This window comes from Microplitis mediator, chromosome 2, assembly GCF_029852145.1.
Source record: "Microplitis mediator isolate UGA2020A chromosome 2, iyMicMedi2.1, whole genome shotgun sequence".
Taxonomy (NCBI): Eukaryota; Metazoa; Arthropoda; class Insecta; order Hymenoptera; family Braconidae; genus Microplitis; species Microplitis mediator.
This window is the reverse complement of record NC_079970.1, coordinates 19,852,279-19,872,601: the sequence shown is the minus strand read 5'-3', so window position 1 is coordinate 19,872,601 and position 20,323 is coordinate 19,852,279. Positions and strand designations below refer to the sequence as shown.

Here is a 20,323-nt window from a genome sequence, read left to right as displayed (position 1 = left end):
AAGAAAGCTATCACAGTGATGTTTATGTACTCTTTAAAAAAATACATGAAAGGAATCAAAAATAATTAACTAAGGAGCAGTTAGAAATATAGAGGAGGGAGGGGCAAAATGGTGATCCGCCAAATTTTATAAAAAAATCTTGTTCTTTAAACATTCCATAAACACTTGTGTATAAAATTGAGCATTATGTTGAATTTTTTTTTTTTTTTTACTGTTTTCGAAAAATTGTTTTTTGTTGTAAAAAAATAGTTCACGGAGAGAAAATAATGGTAACCGTGCCTAATACGTTTATGAAATATCGACCCATAACGTTATAATAATAATTTCTGGGAAAGCTTTCATAAATTATGAGAACAATTCCTATAATTATGGTAATAGTTCCTATGTCGTATAATAACTGAATTATTGTAATTATGACCATAATCATGGGAATAGTGCTCATAATTACATAGAAAAAGATCATATTTTCACATTGTAATGGTTTACTAGGTGAGTATGGAAATAAACCCTACACGGAGAGAAAAATATTGTCAGAATGACCATCCAATGTATCTTCGAATGACGTATTATCAGCTGATTTCACGTGAAATGTGATTTAATTATAAATAATCAATGTAATTGGAAAAAATTTACTTACATTGATAAATCCTCGAATAAAGTATTTTAAAATTAATTAAAATTAATTTAACGTAACTTAGTTGTAATAATAGTTGTTTATTCAAATTTTTTAATTAATAATAGCTTACAATTGTTAACAACTTAACTACCTTTAGCTTAAGTATTTTTATAAAGAATAGAATATAATTAAAAAAAAAAAATACAAAATATTAAGAAGCATAATTACTTTTCAAATAACACTCGTAAAGATTTTAATAGAACATGCAAATTTTTTATCCGTCAAGTAACAAATAAAATAATTTCATTTTTTTATTAACTCGTTGCGTACTCTAATGAATTAAAGATATAACTGGATTTCTATTGTCAAAGTATTCACTAATATGTGAAAAAAGCGATTGGTTACCGAATTTTTTTGCTCTAATTTCATCATAATGAACCGACACTCTCGGATCTCTTATGAGTAATATTTTAGTGACACCAAGCATGAGAGCAGTAAGTGTTTCTGGCTCATAATTGAAGTTTTCTTCATCAAAAATGCATACGTCTGTTTTATTTTGACTTTCGAGACCAAATGCCCACTCCATTTGATGATTAAAAAATGACGATGAGAGAGAAGTGATAACATCTGCTTTCCACAATATACTGTTATTCACATCTTTAAATTCTTTATCATCACAATGTGGTTGTTTGCAACTCTTATTTAGCAGTAACATTTGCGAATTACAACTATCGAGTTTATTTGTCAATTCATAACGTTTAGGACTTGGTAAATAGTTGCTTGAGTGTAATTTTGTATTTATGTATTCGATTTTTGATCGCAGACGATTCACTTCTTGATCGACGCTGGCATTACTGACTCCTTTATTCATAACTGAACGCATGATTTCATTCAAAAAAACATGACGAGTGCGTGGATTTATTGTTCTAGGATTGCCTATACGAACTACTTCCATCGGCTTGTGATCATTTTTCAATTTATCCCGTACGTCGATTAATTTACTCGTAATATCGTCTACCGAGGCATCACTGCGAGCACATACAAGTATACGATTCCGTTCATCAGTTCGATATTTATTTTTACCGTAAACTATCTCCGTAATAATATTTACGATAATGTCGAATCTATTCGAACGTGAGACTTCTAGAAGACAAATTTTAGGATCAGGCCCAGCGAGTGCATTAGCGATGCGTAAGACAGCTTCCGTTTGATTTCCAGGCAAATTATCATTGGTAATTAGTTTGGGTGGCTTATGATCTGGTACTTTTGGTAAAGCATAGACTTCTTTGTTGGAATCTGGCTGAATTACACCTTTCATCAGTGGAGTGAACGGTAAAAATTTGATAGCTCTAGCCATGCGAATAAATTTATCAATGCGGCAGACAGTTTGCAATACCAGTTTTTGTTGGAACACAATATTCGCTGGCAAAGATCGGGTAACGATTTTATAAGTTAACAGACCAAATGTTTTGTGATAACTTTTTGTGCAAGCGAATATTTTTTGGTACTGAATTTTCTCGTCGTTGTTGATTTTCACAGGCAGCTCGAGCATGATGAAATCGTGTCTTTCAGGATGGCGTAAATCTTTTCGTTCTGATCGATTGAACGGTATCTCAATTTCGAATTCAGTTAATGTCTCATCAACTAAACCGATGGGCACCTTCCTTATTGAATTATCTTTTACGACTGCATTAAATAAATGATTATTTTTCCAGTCAGTAATTCTAGTTATGTGGAGCCATATTTTTTGTAATATCAAATTAGACATTATTTTATCATAGTCATCATAGCTTGCATAGAATCCTAATTGTGGTATTAATTCCCCTTCTAATGGACTATACCTTTGTAAGTCTCGATCTTCTTCGGAACCCAACCAATCTAGATCCCATTTGAAGATGCGCGACAGAAATTCATTCGTTTTCCGGGATAATTTGTTGTTTATGTCATAATTTTTGTAATAATTGTCGACACCTTTATTCACGTCCCTATCAGCAACATGATTCTGGACCTTTCCAGTAAAAACTCTTCTGATAACTTTATCTTTATTATTTGTAAGGGTTGAAGAAATAGCTCCAGAACTTGTTGAAGCACTATTTTTCTCACTTCGAATAATGTTCGGCTGTGTTTTGTTTCCGTTGATAAAAATGCTTTTACCACCATTTGGAGTAGTCTGATGAGTCGATGAATCTTCCGAAGCTTTAGTCGATGCAGCTGCCCTTGAAGAAGGAATTAATCTAGTTGGAGTAGATTTATTGATAGTAGTTTCTTTGTCAACAGTTATGGCTCGTCCATCAGAGTCTCTCATTTTCTTCTTCGGTATGATGTAATCCCTTGAAATAAAGTCGTGAGTAGTTGTATTCTCGCGAGATAATTTTCGTTTATCAGCACTTTCTTTGTGTTTAATTTTATCTTTTCCGTTACTTATAACTTTATCTTTAGCTTTATCGATGGCTTTATTTTTCATTGCATCTTTGTCTCCAGACTGATTTTTGAATTCGTCTTTTTTACTCTTCTCACTTCCAGCTTTTCTAGTATTTTTTAGACTGATTTTACTTCTATCTATTTTGTCTTCTTTAAATTTTTTTGAATCGTTTAAGTAGAAGTTATCCAACTCAGTTTCACTCTGACTTTTTGAATGATTATCCGAAAATCCACGATCAGTGTCGTCATCGGAAATTAGATCCGTTGATGCCGAACGATTACAGTCATCTGAAATAAATAAAATTAATATCTCAAAACCCAGTAGTTTAATTAATAACCTGTCTAATCAATACCATTATTTATTTCTATTTCATCATCGGAGTCTAATGGCTTATAAACTTTATCTGGCACAGTTGATAGATAACTCTTTGATTTTCTCTCTTCTCTGAATTTGTTTTCATTAGAGCTGGTCCCAGGTGCATATATATCCTAAAATCAATAATTACAAATCATAATTTTTGTAAATTTAAGAAAATTATTATTATTATTATCATTATTTTTTTTTACGATAAATATTGGTGTTAATAAACTTACATCAAATTGAAGCCGATACACACAACTTTTCTTACGATCATCGTCCTTAGTTTGATTGGTTCCGATCCCAATAATGTTATTTACGAAAAGTTCCACCGTCGTGTGCGCCGGAATTGCTTGACCATTGATGAATGTGCCATGGGCACTCTACATAACAAAAAAATTAATTAATTTTCAAATTTTCTATATTTTGTACGTGAAGATTTGAGTAAATAAAATACTTTATAAAAAGCTACGTTTTTACTCTATAAGGTGTTACGTCCCAATCTGCTCGTCAGACGTCTCTGACTATTTTTAAATACTAATTATTAAGAGACCGATCTGAGACCTAACTAATTAATTAAGATGTAGGGGAGGGTGGGGCAGAGCGGCCCCCCTGAAATTTTGATCAAAAAAAAAAATTTTTGTTTTTTCGACTAATTACTATAAATCCGATATGTTTGCGCATTTTTACCCCTACGCATGACATTTGGGGCAAAATGGACAAGCCCAAAATTTTGAAAAAGTAATTTTTTCATATTTTTATCGTCAAATTAAAGAAAAATTAGTATAATTCCACATTTCTAGCCCTACGCATAACACCTGGGGCAAAATGGACCAGCCGAAACTTCCGAATTAATTATTTTTTCATATTTTTCGGCCGTTTCTCTATGTAAGAGGCAAATTTGGTCACTAAAAATTTATAAAAATTAATTTTTTTTTTTAGTTGATAAATTTTTGAAATAAAGTAAAACTATAGAATTGATTTTTTTTTTTATTAAATAACAATTAGTAATTAAGGTAATCGAGAGTGAACGATTTATTACACTTTAAAAAATTTTTTTCGACTAATATAAAACCAAAAATAGTTGTCAAGAGAAAGAAATACATTCTTAATGATGAAAACAATTTAAAAAAAAAAAAAAACGAAAAAAAAAATTTTTTTTATCACTTTTTGGAGGGGGGCCGCTCTGCCCCACAAAAAAAAATTTTTTTTTTTCAGAATTTTGGCAAAATGTCCATAAATTTGTTCGAAATAGGTCAAAAATAAAGTGATCTTATGGTTGAAAGCCACAAAAAATAATAATTGGCTTAGGGGGGCCGCTCTGCCCCACCCTCCCCTATATTGATAATTTAGCAAGTTGCGTAATTAATAAGTCACTTTATATCATAGGATATAATATAATATAATAATATAACATTATGTAAAAATATATAATAATAGAATATTATTTAGAATATTTAAAACATATTGATAAAGGTATTTTTTTCTTAATATTTGTTATGTACAAATAAACGCTGATGCCTCGAGTAAATCCTCGAGACGTGCAGCTGCACAAATATCTATTTTGTTCTAAGATAACTTTTGTTCATAGATAAGTGACTCATTTGTTAATAACAAAAACAGAGAAAGCGTGAGAACAGAGTATGGATCATTCGAGAATATTGATTATCTCGATCCACCCCTCTATATCGAATGATGCGCGGGCCTAATGCCCAAGCGTCTCGTATTGATAAGAACACTCACTCTAGTTTTTTTCGATCAAGAGAAATCGGTCTGAAATAAAATCATCGAGAGCAGTCAGACTCATAAAAACTTAACTTCGTTCTCACCCTCTTGAAGTTATTGTTAAGAATATCTCAACATTATAACGAAGCGATTTTATTGTACATTTCACAATTCTCCGCAACTATCTCGTTATTCATTGAATAAAACAGATTCGAATTATATATATTATAATATACAAGAATAACCAGTTTATTACAACCACCAACTGGTAGCTGTTCAAGCCATACAAATTATTATTTATAATTATATGTAAGTTTACATTACGTCAATTTTAAAACAACCGCCGAACTACGACAGCGCTAAAACATCAACCAGGACGTAACAAAGGTAAGAGACCCAATACCCAATCAGGGAACTAATACCCGATCACTCATGTGTTTGTATACATATATTTACTAAATTTTACTAAATATAGATCTACAAATTCATGGAGTGATCGAATACTAGCTCTGATCGAGTACTAGGTTTCTTACCTTACATACACTAAAAAAAAAAAAATTTTTTTTGTCCCAAATACATCGATTTATTTGAATAACTTTTTTTTTTTTAATATTCCTTAATGACAAATAAATTTATTTAATACAACTAAATATGCCCGTTGGTTCAAATAATTATATATTTTGACTGAAATACATAATTTATTTATGGTAAGTAAATAATATATTTGTGGCAATGATTTTATATTTGTGACCGAATTACGGAAAATTTGGCGATACTTCACATATATTTGAAACACATAGTCCTAACTAACATTTTCAGCAATTAGATCATTTCTTTACCCCAAATAAATCTGTTATTTTACGCACTTAAATTTCTCAAATATATTATGTCTTTCTCACAATTAAATATTTATTTGGCCATATCCAAATATACGACATCTTTGGCTCAAATAAATCTTTTTTTTTAGTGATAATTTATATAAAAATATGAACAGCTAAAATAAAATTTTTATGCAATAATTAAATAATTCATATTTACGTCAAAATCAATTATTTTTACGTGATGTTTCGTCACTAGAAATATACAGTGTTTCTCCGACACTGATGGATGTGGTAAATAGATCAGATTTTTTGTCCTGTCGCTACCACATGAATTCTAATAACATAAGATAATGATTAATTTATAAAAGAAATTTCTATTTCAATTAATGATTAAATAAACTATTTTTCTTAAAGTGATAATTTATAATTGATAAGTACACGTATACATTATCGACGTGGATAAGTGTACAGAAGAAGGTGGGATAGAATAAGGGATAAGCGTGTGGCACGATAACACAAAAATTTTTAAAGTTTACCTCATTCTCCTCTAATAATTGAATACGTTCAGGACGTACTAGAGATTGAAGATAAAATCCGCCCATGATTGATTAATGAAATTAAAAAATTTCTTTTAAACTTAAAAAAATAGTAAAATATTAATCAGCTAAATTATCTTCGTTAGAATTTGTAGTTACAGTATTCGTAAACTGAAAAAAAAAAAATTAACTTGTGTAAAAACAATATTTTTTCAAGTATAACATTATTAATACTGTATTCAAATTGAAGAATAATTGTCTTAACAGGAGAAAATCGAAAATTATTTACAGCACTCCAAAAAAAAAACGATCATCATCGATCGAGCTGAAGACTATTCAATTTAGAAAATGATTTAAAATGAAATCCTCACATTTTTGCACTAAAAATATGTAAGATTGAAAGTCCAGCATAATTTTTTGTAGGAAAAAAACATAATATTTTGAAAAGTGTTTTTTTCTCTCAGTGTAAATAAAAACAAATTAATTTATCATATAAATTAAAAATTATCTTTATAATACACAGTATATGACATTCGATGTCTTGAACACTGAGTAAGATATCGAAAAAATGTATTTTTACTTTTCGTTTTATTTATTTTTTTTTTTTTTAATTAAAATGTATGAAAAAAATTATTTTAAATTTATAAATTTAAATAAAAAATTTTAAATTATGAATTAGAAATTAAATTTATACTTTGGAAATATTAATAAGTTGATAATATTTTAACCGATGAAAAAATAATATAATAAAATATTTTTTTTTACATAAACCATCATTATAATTCTTTAGAAAGCCATAATTTTGTAATATTTCGTTTAAAATAGTTCAATTGTACACACAAATTTAATGATTTTTTTGTTTAATATTTATGCAATTGCCAATACTGTATTTGAATTTTAATAACTCGTTAAGGTAAAATACATTTTATATTACACGATTATTAGTTATGTGACTTCTTTCTCTTCAAACGCACACACAATATTTGAACATCTGCAATTCTTCGTTGCTTGCGAAGTTGACGATTCGCCGACACGTGAGTTACTACTCGTCTGACTTGGCTAAATGCAAATGCGACCCTGAAGACTCTCCCACTCGAATGGTAGAGGAATAAAACGTTCTTTGACAGTTTTTGGTTTTCTTAATTGTACGACTCAGTATAATCTTGAGGAAACGATACCCTTATAAAAAAGAAGTTAAAAGTTTTATGACATCCGTTAAAAACTGTGGGCAATATCGCTATAATAATGTGCATTATATCCCATACATAAACTTTTGAATAAATGCTCATTTCAAGAACCTACTTAGCGAATTAGGAGATGATGGCAAAATTTTTTCAAGCTTTGCTATCAAGACACGTACAAATAAATTGCTATGAAGTTTACTAAGAACTATTAAATAAAATATGTTTTTATTATAAGCTTGGCTAAGGGGCAAGCTGGTCTGAGATATAAAAAAAGAGGATATTTTTGTAATTTTATTTTCTGAGTAACTTCTTTCTTAAAATTCTTAAAATTTGTGACATTATTAAGCATCATTCTAAGAATATTCTGCTAAATTTTCATCAAAAAATATTGAAAAATGAGCCAGTGGTAGTGGGGAGAGACGAGTCACCTCAAAAAAATCTCCATGTCGTAGGCAGGATAACTCATGACTGCTTCATCAGAAATTAAAAAACCAAAAAGATTTCTCGAGCAGATAAGTTTATTTTGGATTTGAACGAAGGATTTTTTTTTTTTAATAACTACTTATTTTTTAATTAAACAGAAGGAAGAATTTTTGGGAAAAATCAGAGTTTTTTGATTGCACTTTTACCAAAAATTCAAAAGTGAATATTTTATTTATCCCTTCGTTCAAATCCAAGATAAACTTATGTACACGGAAAAAAATGAACTATAGAAATTGAGAACGACAAAGAATATAATGATAAAGTGGTCAGTAAATACTATCATTCTAAATAGTAATTTTTTGTTTATGATTAAAATGTGAATAATTACAGGATAAGTATGAAAATTTATTGTCTATGCAAGAAAAATTTCTATTTGAACTTTAAAAATCGTAACTGATACTTAGAAAATTGACGACACGTATTATAAAATTTATTATATGGAATGTTAAAATTTCCCATATTGACACCCGAGTTCCGGGTTATAATTTCAAACACTAATTTTTAAAGTTTACTTTTTTCCGTGTACTAAAGAAATCTTTTTGGCTTTTTTATTTCTCCCCACTACCACTGGCTCGTTTTTCAATTTTTTTTTATGAAAATTTAGAAGAATATTCTTAGTATGATGCTTAATAATCTCACAAATTTTAAGAATTTTAATAAAGAAGGTACTCTGAAAAAAAAATCACAAATACATCCTCTTTTTTTTTGTATCTCAGACCGCTTTCCCCCCTTATGTCAAAAAAGTAAATTTTAATTTTTTTGACCCGGGTTATTATGCTGCACGTCAAAAAATATTATATATTTGAAACTTATTGTTAAATTGAAATTATTTGCCTAAAATAGGAATTATTAAAAAATAAAAACTTTTTAGAGGTTTACAATAATAATTATACTACAGCATAATTATGTTTTGGTGACTCAACTTCCTGCTTCAAGTTTGGTCTACAGCATAATAAAAATTCATACGTTCTTAATCTCCATTTCTTCTCCGTGTAATAAATAATAAAAATAAAAAATAAAACGTATTCGAAGCTTATTTATTCTTGACGTGACTAGTTAAATACTACAGAAATAAATACAATATACATCGGAGTAAAGACCAAAACAACAAGCGCACGTGTGTGCTAAAATATAAATTAGTCACATAATACAACACACACGAAATATGTGTAAAACCTCTTCTCCGAAAACCGTCATGATTAAACACGTCAAAACAACTTCACAATAGGGTGATCGGTCCAGTGAAAGACGAAGTGTAAAGTAGTAAATGTCGAGGCAAAATTAAAAAAGTAGTTTGAGCTTCAAAAGCCTCAATTCTTTTGGTCTTTGACTTGTCGCTGCAATGAGACAAAAAAAATATTTCCGAATCATTGTATAGTTTTACTACAAGAAATATGCTATTAAAAATTTTCAATCTAATATATTTTTGGTATGAATTTATATAAGAATCCATGTAGGAAACCATGGATATTTGGATTCCCATATGGGAAATCTACATAAGAAACTGTGGGTACCTGGATTTCCATAGAGCAACTTGGATATATGGATTTCTTTGTGGGAAATTTATATAGGAATCTGGGTTTCTATAGAAGTAATTTCTATAGAAATGGGGTATCTGGATTTCTATGTTCGTCGTCTATTGATACGCATATCTGAATAAAAGAACAGATTAATATTCCTATAGAAAACCATATGGGAATCCATCCAGAAACACCATAAGAGAACCCACATAGGAATCGACGCTGGATTTCCATATGGAGTTTTTTGATAGGATACTGATTTTTGTTAGTGAACAGTTTGAAAATATGCTAGATTATTTTTATGATGTGGACCAGAACATGTATTTTGAATCACATATAAGAAGTTCGAGAATGTACGTATCCGGGATCATGATTGCTTTAGTCACTCGTTGTTTATTAAACATTATCTCGATAACCCGGGACCGCACATGACTGCGGTCGCTCTTTGTTACGGTGTTAGATGTCATATTATGTTCCTCAAAAAAAAATTAAAAATCATACTATATATTTATTTTCTCTCGAGAAAAGGGGACCATGAGCGAGTTTATTGATAATTTTTAATAAAAATAATAATTGTAGAGTAGCATACAGATTTTTTTGAGATTTATGGACCCGATTCGAATTTGGTCGCAACAATAAAAAACTCCATACTTTCTTCATCAATGATGCAAATGATTATTATACTTAAACTTTCAGTACCTAATACCGGCTCCATTTGATAAATGAAACGTGACGATAAGACAAAAGTTGGTTCGTATATATAGTCAAATGTTTATATATCATACATGAGTAATGTATTTTTTTCTCATGTTGCGCCGTACCAACGATATCGTATTTCTTCACTGATATAAGAGTTTATTATGCAGCGTTAATTTTGTTTAATTTATTTTGAATGTATATAATTGTACTTGTAGTTTTATTTCGTATTTATTAAAATAATTTTATCAGATTAATGTAACGGTATAATTATATTGTCCAGACGTTATTGAAATAAGATACGATTTTTTACGAATAAAGATATAAGAATGTACTTAAAATTTTGAAATGGTTATTGTTCAACTCTCTGTTGGCAGAGACATGAACGATTTGCAGGTACTGGATTATATCAGTTATGAAACGTAATTATACATAGCGAGTCACAAGTAAGATAAATTTTAAAAAAGTACACGGAGAAACATATTGGCTGGAAACCTACGAATTTTTATTGTGGTGTCGACAAAACAGGAAGTGAAGTATCCAAAAAGTTATGATGCTTTTATAAAAAATTATTATGCCGGATCACAATTATTATAATGTTTAAAAGTAATTGTTATTAAAGCTTAACGATAAGTTGGGTGTGGTGCATCCCTACAAAGAATTTCTCTGCATTATAAAATCTCACAAAGTTTTTTCATACACGAATTAACTCTACAGATAAATTTTTAGATAGCGCTAAGTTCAAACAGTAGAATTTTTGTTTTGACATTTTATTAACAAAGTAGGTTAATTATATAAAAGAATGAATGAATGAAAGTGAAATTTCATTATTTAAATATTACCAAAGTGATGATTCGCTCCAACGGAAATTTAGAAAAACCAGCGGTTGCTGCTTTTAAACTGGTGGTCTCGTGTTAACTTTTCGTATCAATTTTGATAACTTCTTTCTATACTTGAACTTGATTTCCACTTTGGTTTATATACAGCAACAGATGCGCTGTATCTTCACTCATTTTAAATCATTTTTAACAGTACCACGGTTGTCTTAGTCGACAATTAACATTTTATTAAAAATAAAAATATAAAGACAAAAAAGAATATTAACTAAATAATAATTGATACAGAAAATTAATACATGTGCAAGACCACCAGTTTAAAAACAGCAACCGCTAGATTTTCTATATTTATGTTGGGGTGAATCATTACTTTTATGATATTTGAATAATTTAATTTCACTTTTATTCATTAATTCTTTTATATAATTAATCTACTTTGTTAATAAAATGTGAAAACAAAAATTCTACTGTTTGAACTTAACGCTATGTGAAAATGATTGCTGTAGAGATTTTCAATATGAGAGATATTCTCATATAGAGATGGAGCGATGTGAAAATAATCTTCTGTTGAGTTGTTGCGATGTAAAAATTTATCTATAGAGTTAATTCGTGAAGGAAAAAACTTTGTGAGATTTTATAATGCAAAGAAATTCTTTTTAGGGATGTACCACACCCGATAAGTTTCTCGTCCGTGGTAAGTATTGTGATACAGCATAATAATTTTTGGTATAGGACAACATTTTTCTCCGTGTAGTATCAATAATTACGACTAGAAAAGAAATATAATTTAATGAGTTAATATCAGGTGATAGGGCATAAAATAAAATTTTAAGACAATAAATAATTGATAATAATAAAGTTATGAAATAATTGATAAATGATAAAGATAATTAATAAAAAATAATGAAGGATTAAAAATAGCAAACTATTAGGGAGAATTATTAAAAATCACCCAGTAATATTGTAAAGTCTTATAAATGACTTGAAAAATTTCTTTTTCTGTTACCATTTAGTTTGTTTATTTAAAAATAAAAGAATTGTCAGTTGTACATATGTTGATTTTACTATCACTCGGATCACAAATAAAATATCCGTAATCAACTTAAGCCTTTTTCTGATAAAAAAAACAAACATTTTTATTAAAATTATTTTTATTTCATAGTTTAAATTTAAAAAAGTGTTATATTTAATCGCTTAATCACTGACTTTATCATCTTGAACATAAATAAATATAAGCATTCGATATTGATCATCAGTCTTTTGCGAAGCTATGTTTCAAGTACTGATAAGACTAAGTACTGCATAATATGTATCGATGAATTTCTTTGACTGTATCTGTTGTACAAGGAATAGATATTTTTAAAATAAAAACATTTCTAATGAGAGAAACAAGTAATTACTTGAACCGCTGGTTAATAACAAATGAAAGATATCCAAATTTTTATTGTTAAAGAGAATTCATTTTAAATGGTCAATACTATAGTTAAAGTTGTATTGTTTTATTTTATTAATATTAAAAATGTTCTTTCGTATAATTGACGATTCAATTAACAACCTGTTGTACTTTACATCAAAGTAATATTAATGAAATGTATATTTATTTATAAATAATAAATATAATTAGAAATAATTTACCTATGTAAATAATTACATAAAGCCTTTGTTTGTTTGCAGTGATAATTGGTCGAATAAAGTATTTTAACATCTGTTAAAATTTACAACGCTATCAAATAGTAATGATAGCTTACAATTGTTGACAATTAAACTGACTTGAGATTTAATTTTTTGTATAAAAAAAAATACTTATCGAAAAAATAATTCAAAATATTGAGAAGCAAAATTACTTTTCAATCGTAACATCCGTAAAGATTTTAGTACAACATACAATTTTTTATCCATCAAATCACAAATGAATTAATTTCATTTTATTTGTTTTTAAAACTCATTACTGAGTTAAAGATATAACTGGGCTTTCATTGTCGAAATATTCACTGATATGTAAAAAAAGTGATAGGTTACCAAACTTTTTAGCTTTGATAACGTCGAAATTCATCGAAACGCTTGGATTTCTAATCAGTAACATTTTAGTGGCACCAAGCATAAAAGTTGTGAGTGTCTCTGGCTCATAATTGAAGTTTTCTTCATCAATAATGCATATGTCTACTTTATTTTGACTTCCGATACCAAATGCCGACTCCATTTGATGACAGAAAAACGACGATGAGACAGAAGTGATAACATCCGCTTTCCACAATATACTGTTGTTCACATCTTGAAATTCTTTATCATCATAATATGGTTGTTTGTAGCTCTTTTTCAGTAGTAATAGTTCTGACTCACAATGTTTCAATTTATCTTTTAATTGGCGTTCAGTAGCAGGTGAACAGTTACTCGACTTTAATTGCATATTTATGTGATTGAATTTTGATCGCAGACGGTTCATTTCCTGATCTACGCTGGTATTACTGACTCCTTTATATATTATTGAATGAGTCATTTCATTTAAAAAAACATGTCGAGTGCGTAGATTTATTGTTCTAGGATTGCCTATGCGAACTATTTCCATCGGCTTGTGATCATTTCTCAATTTTTCCCGTACATTGATTAATTTACTCGTAATATCATCTGCCGAGGCATCACTGCGAGCACACACAAGTATACGATTCCGTTCATCAGTTCGATATTTATTTTTCCCGTAAACTATCTCCGTAATAATATTTACGATAATGTCGAATCTATTCGAACGTGAGACTTCTAGAAGACAAATTTTAGGATCAGGCCCAGCGAGTGCATTAGCGATGCGTAAGACAGCTTCTGTTTGATCTCCAGTCAAATTATCATTGGTAATTAGTTTGGGTGGCTTATAATCTGGTACTTTTGGTAAAGCATAGACTTCTTTATTGGAATCCGGCTGAATTACACCTTTCATCAGTGGAGTGAACGGTAAAAATTTGATAGCTTCAGCCATGCGTATATATTTATCAATACGGCAGACAGTTTGCAATACCAGTTTTTGTTGGAACACAATATTCGCTGGCAAAGATCGGGTAACGATTTTATAAGTTGACAGACCAAATGTTTTGTGATAACCTTTTGTGCAAGCGAATATTTTTTGGTACTGAATTTTCTCTTCGTTATTGATTTTCACAGGCAGCTCGAGCATGATGAAATCGTGTCTTTCAGGATGGCGTAAATCTTGTCGTTCTGATCGATTGAAAGGTATCTCAATTTCAAATTCAGTTAATGTCTCATCAACTAAACCGATGGGCACCTTCCTTATTGAATTGTCTTTTACGACCGCGTTAAATAAATGATTTTTTTTCCAGTCAGTAATTCCAGTTATGCGGAGCCATAATTTTTGTAATATTAAGTTAGACATTATTTTATCATAATCAGCGTAGTCAGCATAAAATCCTAATTGTGGTATCAATTCCCCTTCTAATGGACTATATCTTTGTAAGTCTCGATCTTCTTCCGAACCCAACCAAGCTAGATCCCATTTGAAAAAGCGCGACAGAAATTCGTTAGTTTTTCGGGATAATTTGTTCTTTATATCATCATTATTGCAATAATTGTCGACACCTGTATTCACGTCCCTATCAGCAGCATGATTCTGGACCTTCATTTTCTTCTTCGGTATGACATAATTCCTTGAACTAAAGTCATGATTAGTTGTATTCTCGCGAGATAATTTTCGTTTATCAGCACTTTCTTTGTGTTTAATTTTATCTTTATCTTTTCCGTTACTTATAACTTTTTCTTTAGCTTTATCAATGGCTTTATTTTTCATTGCATCCTTTTCTCCAGACTGATTTTTGAATTCGTCTTTTTTACTCTTCTCACTTCCAGCCTTTCTAGTATTTTTTTGACTGATTTTACTTCTATCTATTTTGTCTTCTTTAAATTTTTTTGAATCGTTTAAGTAGAAGTTATCTAACTCAGTTTCGCTCTGACTTTTCGAATGATTATCCGAAAATTCACGATCAGTATCGTCATCGGTCGTTAGATCCGTTGATATCGACATATTACAGTCATCTAAAATAAATAAAATTAATATCTCAAAGCCCAGTAGTATAATTAATAACTTGTCTAATCAATACCATTATTTATTTCTATTTCATCATCGGAGTCTAATGGCTTATAAACTTTATCTGGCACAGTTGATAGATAACTTTTTGATTTTCTCTCTTCTCTGAAATTGTTTTCATTAGAGCTGATCCCAGGAGCATATATATCCTAAAATCAATAATTAAACATCATTATTTCTGTAAATTTAAGAAAATTATGATTATTATTATCATTATTTTTTTTTACGATAAATATTGGTGTAAATAAACTTACATCAAATTGTAGCCGATACACACAACTTTTCTTACGACCATCGTCCTTAGTTTGATTGATTCCGATCCCAATAATGTTATTTACGGAAAGTTCCACCGTCGTGTACGCCGAAATTGGTAGGCCATTGATAAATGTGCCATTGACACTCTATATAGCAAAAAAATGAAGTAATTTTCAAATTTCCTATATTTTATTCGTGAAGATCAGAGTAAAGAAAATATCTTTATAAAAAGTCACGTTTTTACTTTGTACCCGGGAAAAACGGATTAGATCTGACCAGATATAATTATATCTGGTCAGATCTAATTATATCTGATCAGATCTATTTATATCTGGTTAGATATGGGATTTGAGATATAATCAGATCTAGTCATATCTGATCAGATCTAAACAGATATAACTATATCTGGGTTGAAAAATTCATCAGACATGAACAGATCTAGTCATATCTGATCAGATCTACACAGATATAACTATATCTGAGTTGAAAAATAGCTCAGACATGATCAGATCTAGTCATATCTGATCAGATCTAAACAGATATAACTATATCTGAGTTAAAAAATTCATCAGACATGATCAGATCTAGTCATATCTGATCAGATCTAAACAGTTATAACTATATCTGGATTGCAAAATACATTAGTCATGAAAAGGTCTTATCATATCTGGCCAGATCTAAACAGATATAACTATATCTGAATTGCAAAATGCATTAGACATGAAAAGGTCTTATCATATCTGGCCAGATCTAAACAGATATAACTATATCTGGATTGCAAAATACATTAGACATGAAAAGGTCTTATCATATCTGGCCAGATATAACTATATCGAAGTTGTCAACAGCATCAGATTCGATCAGATCCGATTAAGTAGTTACCCGGGGAAAATGATTTTGATCTGACCAGATAAAATTATATCTGATCAGATAAAATTATATCTTTGCAGATCATTTATATCTGATCAGAACTAATAATTACACATGATCAGATCTTATTATATCTGGCCAACCACCGTTTATATCCGGTCAGATCTAATGAGATATAATTAGATCTAGGCTAGATAGACTGTCAGACATGATTATATCTAGTCAGATCGGCGTATATGTCGTAAGATCTGACCAGATATAACTATATCTGAACTAAATACAACAATTAACATAATCAGATCTTGTTATATCTGCTCAGATATAATCATGAAAATTGTTCATATCTGATTATTTACATTCACGCGATCACATACGTGGAGCAGCGCAGTGGATAGCGTCAAAGACTTTGGATCTGAAGGATGCAGGTTCGAGCCCAGCAGTCATCGGGATTTTTTCATCAATCAAATTCATGTATAACTCTTCTAAGTAACGTTTCTAATACGTTAGATTACATTTCGGATCGAATGAAAACTATATTATTTTTTTTTGCAATTTAATTTTGTTTTTTTAATAGGGATCCCGGGAAAAAAGGTTTAGATCTGGCCACATATAATTATATCTGATCAGATCTGTCCAGATCTCGTCAGATAGAGACAATTTAAAGATCTGGCCAGATCTGACAAATCAGATCTGATCAGATATAATTATATATGGTCAGATCTAAATCGTTTTCCCCGGGGTAAGGTAAGAGACCCCAATACCCGATCAGGGAACTAGTACCCGATCACTCATGTATTTGTATATATATATATTTATTAAATTTTACTAAATGTAGTTATACAAATTCATGGAGTGATCGATTTATAGGTTTCTTAGCTTACATACACTAAAAAAAAAATATTTTTGTCCCAAATAAATCGATTTATTTGTGGCATTTTTTTTTTTAATATTCCTTAATGCCAAATAAATTTATTTAATACAACTAACTATGACCGTTGATTCAAATAATCATATAATTTATTTGTGGTAAGTAAGTGATATATTTGTGAAACTTTGGCTATACTTGACATATATTTGAAACACATGGCCCTAACTAACATTTGCAGCAACTAGATCATGTCTTTACCCTAAAAAAATCCCTTATTTCACGCAATTCAAATGCTCAAATATACTATATCTTTCTCACAATTAAATCTTTATTTTGCCATATCCAAATATACGATATCTTTGGTTCAAATAAATCTTTTTTTTAGTGATAATTTATATAATAAAATGAACAACTAAAATAAAATTTTTATGCAATAATTAAATAATTCATATTTACATCAAAATCAATTATTTTTACGTGATGTTTCGTCACTATAAATATACAGTGTTTCGGTGACACTGATGGATGTGGTAAATAGATCCGATTTTTCGTCCTGTCGCTACCACATGAATTCTAATAACATAAGATAATGATTAATTTATAAAAGTAATTTCTATTTCAATTAATGATTAATTAAACTATTTTTCTTAAAATGATAATTTACAATGGACAAGTACACGGAAAAATTATTCTTATTTGAAATGCTATGGTGTCATAGTAAAGCCGGACCATGTTCGCTACGACGAAAATTAACAGTTACAGTAATTTTTGGTAAAATCGTAAATTTTACTAGGGCTACAGTAATTTTTGCATATTTTGCATCATAGCATTTTAAATGAGAATAATTATTACGTGTGCAATCCATCGATTTTTATAAATGTTCCAATTAAATGATCGAGTAAATTACTCTCTTAAATTTGAAATAGTGATTATTCATGGTTTACTCGTGAAAAGTATGTCATTTTTTCAAATAGTGGTATACTTTTTATTGGCAATAAGTGACTATTTACTGCCAAATTGTGATTGTCACGTGATTTTCATTAATTCGTTTTTAGAGAGTACACACACAAAAATTTTTAAAGTTTACCTCTTCATCCTCTAATAATTGAATACGATCAGGACCTACTAGAGATTGAAGATAATATCCGCCCATGATTGATTAATGAAATTGAAAAATTTCTTTTAAACTAAAAAAATAGTAAAATATTAATCTGCTAATTTATCTTCGTTGGAATTTATAGTTACAGTATTCGTAAACTGAAAAAAAAAAATCAACTTTTGTAAAATCAATATTTTTTTAAGTAGTAAATCAATAAAAATTATAACATTATTAATACTGTATTCAAATTGAAGAATAATTGTCTTGATAGGAGAAAATTAAAATTTATTTACAGCACTCCAAAAAAAAAAATTATCACCATCGATCGAGCTGAAGACTATTCGATTTAGAAAATGATTTTAAATGAAATTCTCAAATTTTTTAACTAAAAATATGTAAAATTGAAAGTTTCCAGCATAGTTTGTTGTAAGAAGAAAATACAATATTGTGAAAAGTTACTTTTTCTCTCAGACTAAATTAAAACAAATTAATCTGTCATATAAATGACAATCTTTATATAATATAGTATGACATTCGATGTCTTGAACACTGAGTAAGATATCGAAAAAATGTACTTTTACTTTTCGTTTTATTTTTTTTTTTTTTTAAGTAAAATGTATGAAAAAAATTATTTTGAATTTATAAATTTAAATAAAAAATTTTAAATTATGAATTATAAATTAAATTTATATTCTGAAATAATTAATGAGTTGATAATATTTTAACCGATGAAAAAATAATAAAATAAAATATTTTTTTTACATAAACCATCATTATAATTCTTTAGAAAGCCATAATTTTGTAATATTTCGTTTAAAATAGTTCAACTGTACATACAAATTTAATTATTTTTTTGTTTAATATTCATGCAATTGCCAATACTGTATTTGAATTTTAATAACTCGTTAAGGTAAAATACATTTTATATTACACGATTCTTAGTTATGTGACTTCTTTCTTTTCAAATGCACACACAATATTTGAACGTCTGCAATTCTTCGTTACTTGCGAAGTTGACGATTCACCGACACATGAGTTACTACTCGTCTGACTTGGCTAAATGCAAATGCGACACTGACTATCCCACTTGAATAGCGAAGGAATAAAATGTTCTTGGACAGTTTTTGGTTTTTTTAATTGTACGACTCAGTATAATCTTGAAGAAACGATACCTTTATAAAAAAAAGTTAAAAGTTTTATGATATCCGTTAAGAACTGTGGGCAATATCACTATAAAAATCCCGTACATACGTAAGCATTTGAATAAATGGTCATTTTAAAAACCTATTCAGCGAATTAGGATATGATGGCAAAATTTTTGCAAGCCACGCTATCAGGACACGTACACATAAATTGCTATGGAATTTACTAAAGACTGCAAAATAAAATTTTTTTTTTATTATAAACCTGATTGAGGGAGGGGACTAGTCTGAGATACAAAAAAAAGAGGATATTTTTCGTGACTTTTTTTTCAGAGTACCTTCTTTATTAAAATTCTTAAAATTTGCGACATTATTAAGCACTATTCCAAGAATATTCTGCTAAATTTTCATGAAAAAATATTGAAAAATGAGCCAGTGGTAGTGGGGAGAGACGAATCACCTCAAAAAAAGTCTCCATGTCGTAGGCAGGATAACTCATGACTGCTTCATCTGAATTCAAAAAACCAAAAAGATTTCTTGAGTACATAAGTTTATTTTGAATTTAAACGAAGGATTATTTTTTTTAATAACTACTTATTTATTAATTAACAAAAGGAACAATTTTTGGCAAAAATCAGAGTTTTCTTTCAGCTTTAGGAAATCTATGTTTAATTTTCATGCATAAAAAATGTTTACTAATCAATTGGCGGTAAGAAAAAAATTCATGCGCCTTTCACTTTTTGACACGCGATATATAGTGCGAGTCACAAGTAAAATAAATTTAAAAAAAAGGACACGGAGAAAAA

At 29.1% G+C, this 20,323-nt stretch overlaps 2 protein-coding genes and 1 long non-coding RNA gene across 5 annotated transcripts in view; 1 reads left to right on the top strand and 2 right to left on the bottom strand.

The window, feature by feature from the left end:
* LOC130663339 (uncharacterized) overlaps positions 1-20,323 on the top strand; it is a 92,295-nt gene that overhangs the window by 65,588 nt on the left and 6,384 nt on the right. The gene's annotated exons all lie outside the window — the stretch shown is intronic.
* On the bottom strand, positions 721-7,535 carry LOC130663334 (uncharacterized). Of its 3 annotated transcripts, none has more exons than XM_057462503.1 (6): positions 7,412-7,535; positions 6,478-6,648; positions 6,159-6,275; positions 3,632-3,778; positions 3,391-3,526; positions 721-3,325 (listed from the first exon to the last, which is right to left on the bottom strand). In XM_057462503.1, exons 2-6 carry the CDS (start codon positions 6,541-6,543, stop codon positions 948-950), a joined length of 2,844 nt encoding a protein of 947 aa, XP_057318486.1. In that variant the 5' UTR covers positions 6,544-6,648; positions 7,412-7,535; the 3' UTR covers positions 721-947. The 3 variants fall into 3 exon arrangements, with proteins under 3 accessions (XP_057318486.1, XP_057318487.1, XP_057318488.1); XM_057462504.1 differs by having other exon boundaries at positions 7,400-7,534; XM_057462505.1 differs by having other exon boundaries at positions 6,478-6,577; positions 7,400-7,534.
* On the bottom strand, positions 12,847-19,448 carry LOC130663335 (uncharacterized). The gene is made up of 6 exons (XM_057462507.1): positions 19,295-19,448; positions 18,364-18,463; positions 17,733-17,849; positions 15,538-15,684; positions 15,297-15,432; positions 12,847-15,231 (listed from the first exon to the last, which is right to left on the bottom strand). Exons 2-6 carry the CDS (start codon positions 18,427-18,429, stop codon positions 13,142-13,144), a joined length of 2,556 nt encoding a protein of 851 aa, XP_057318490.1. The 5' UTR covers positions 18,430-18,463; positions 19,295-19,448; the 3' UTR covers positions 12,847-13,141.

Excerpts from the sequence above, each read along its gene's own strand:
- LOC130663334 (XM_057462503.1), bottom strand. The coding sequence starts at position 6,543 with ATGGGCGGATTTTATCTTCAATCTCTAGTACGTCCTGAACGTATTCAA. Across the intron at positions 3,527-3,631 it reads TGTATCGGCTTCAATTTGAT|GATATATATGCACCTGGGAC; the intron begins GTAAGTTTATTA and ends TATTGATTTTAG. Across the intron at positions 3,326-3,390 it reads TGAAATAGAAATAAATAATG|ATGACTGTAATCGTTCGGCA; the intron begins GTATTGATTAGA and ends TATTTATTTCAG.
- LOC130663335 (XM_057462507.1), bottom strand. The coding sequence starts at position 18,429 with ATGGGCGGATATTATCTTCAATCTCTAGTAGGTCCTGATCGTATTCAA. Across the intron at positions 17,850-18,363 it reads AATTATTAGAGGATGAAGAG|AATTCATGTGGTAGCGACAG; the intron begins GTAAACTTTAAA and ends TTATGTTATTAG. Across the intron at positions 15,685-17,732 it reads TAAAAATAATTGATTTTGAT|AGTGTCAATGGCACATTTAT; the intron begins GTAAATATGAAT and ends TTTGCTATATAG.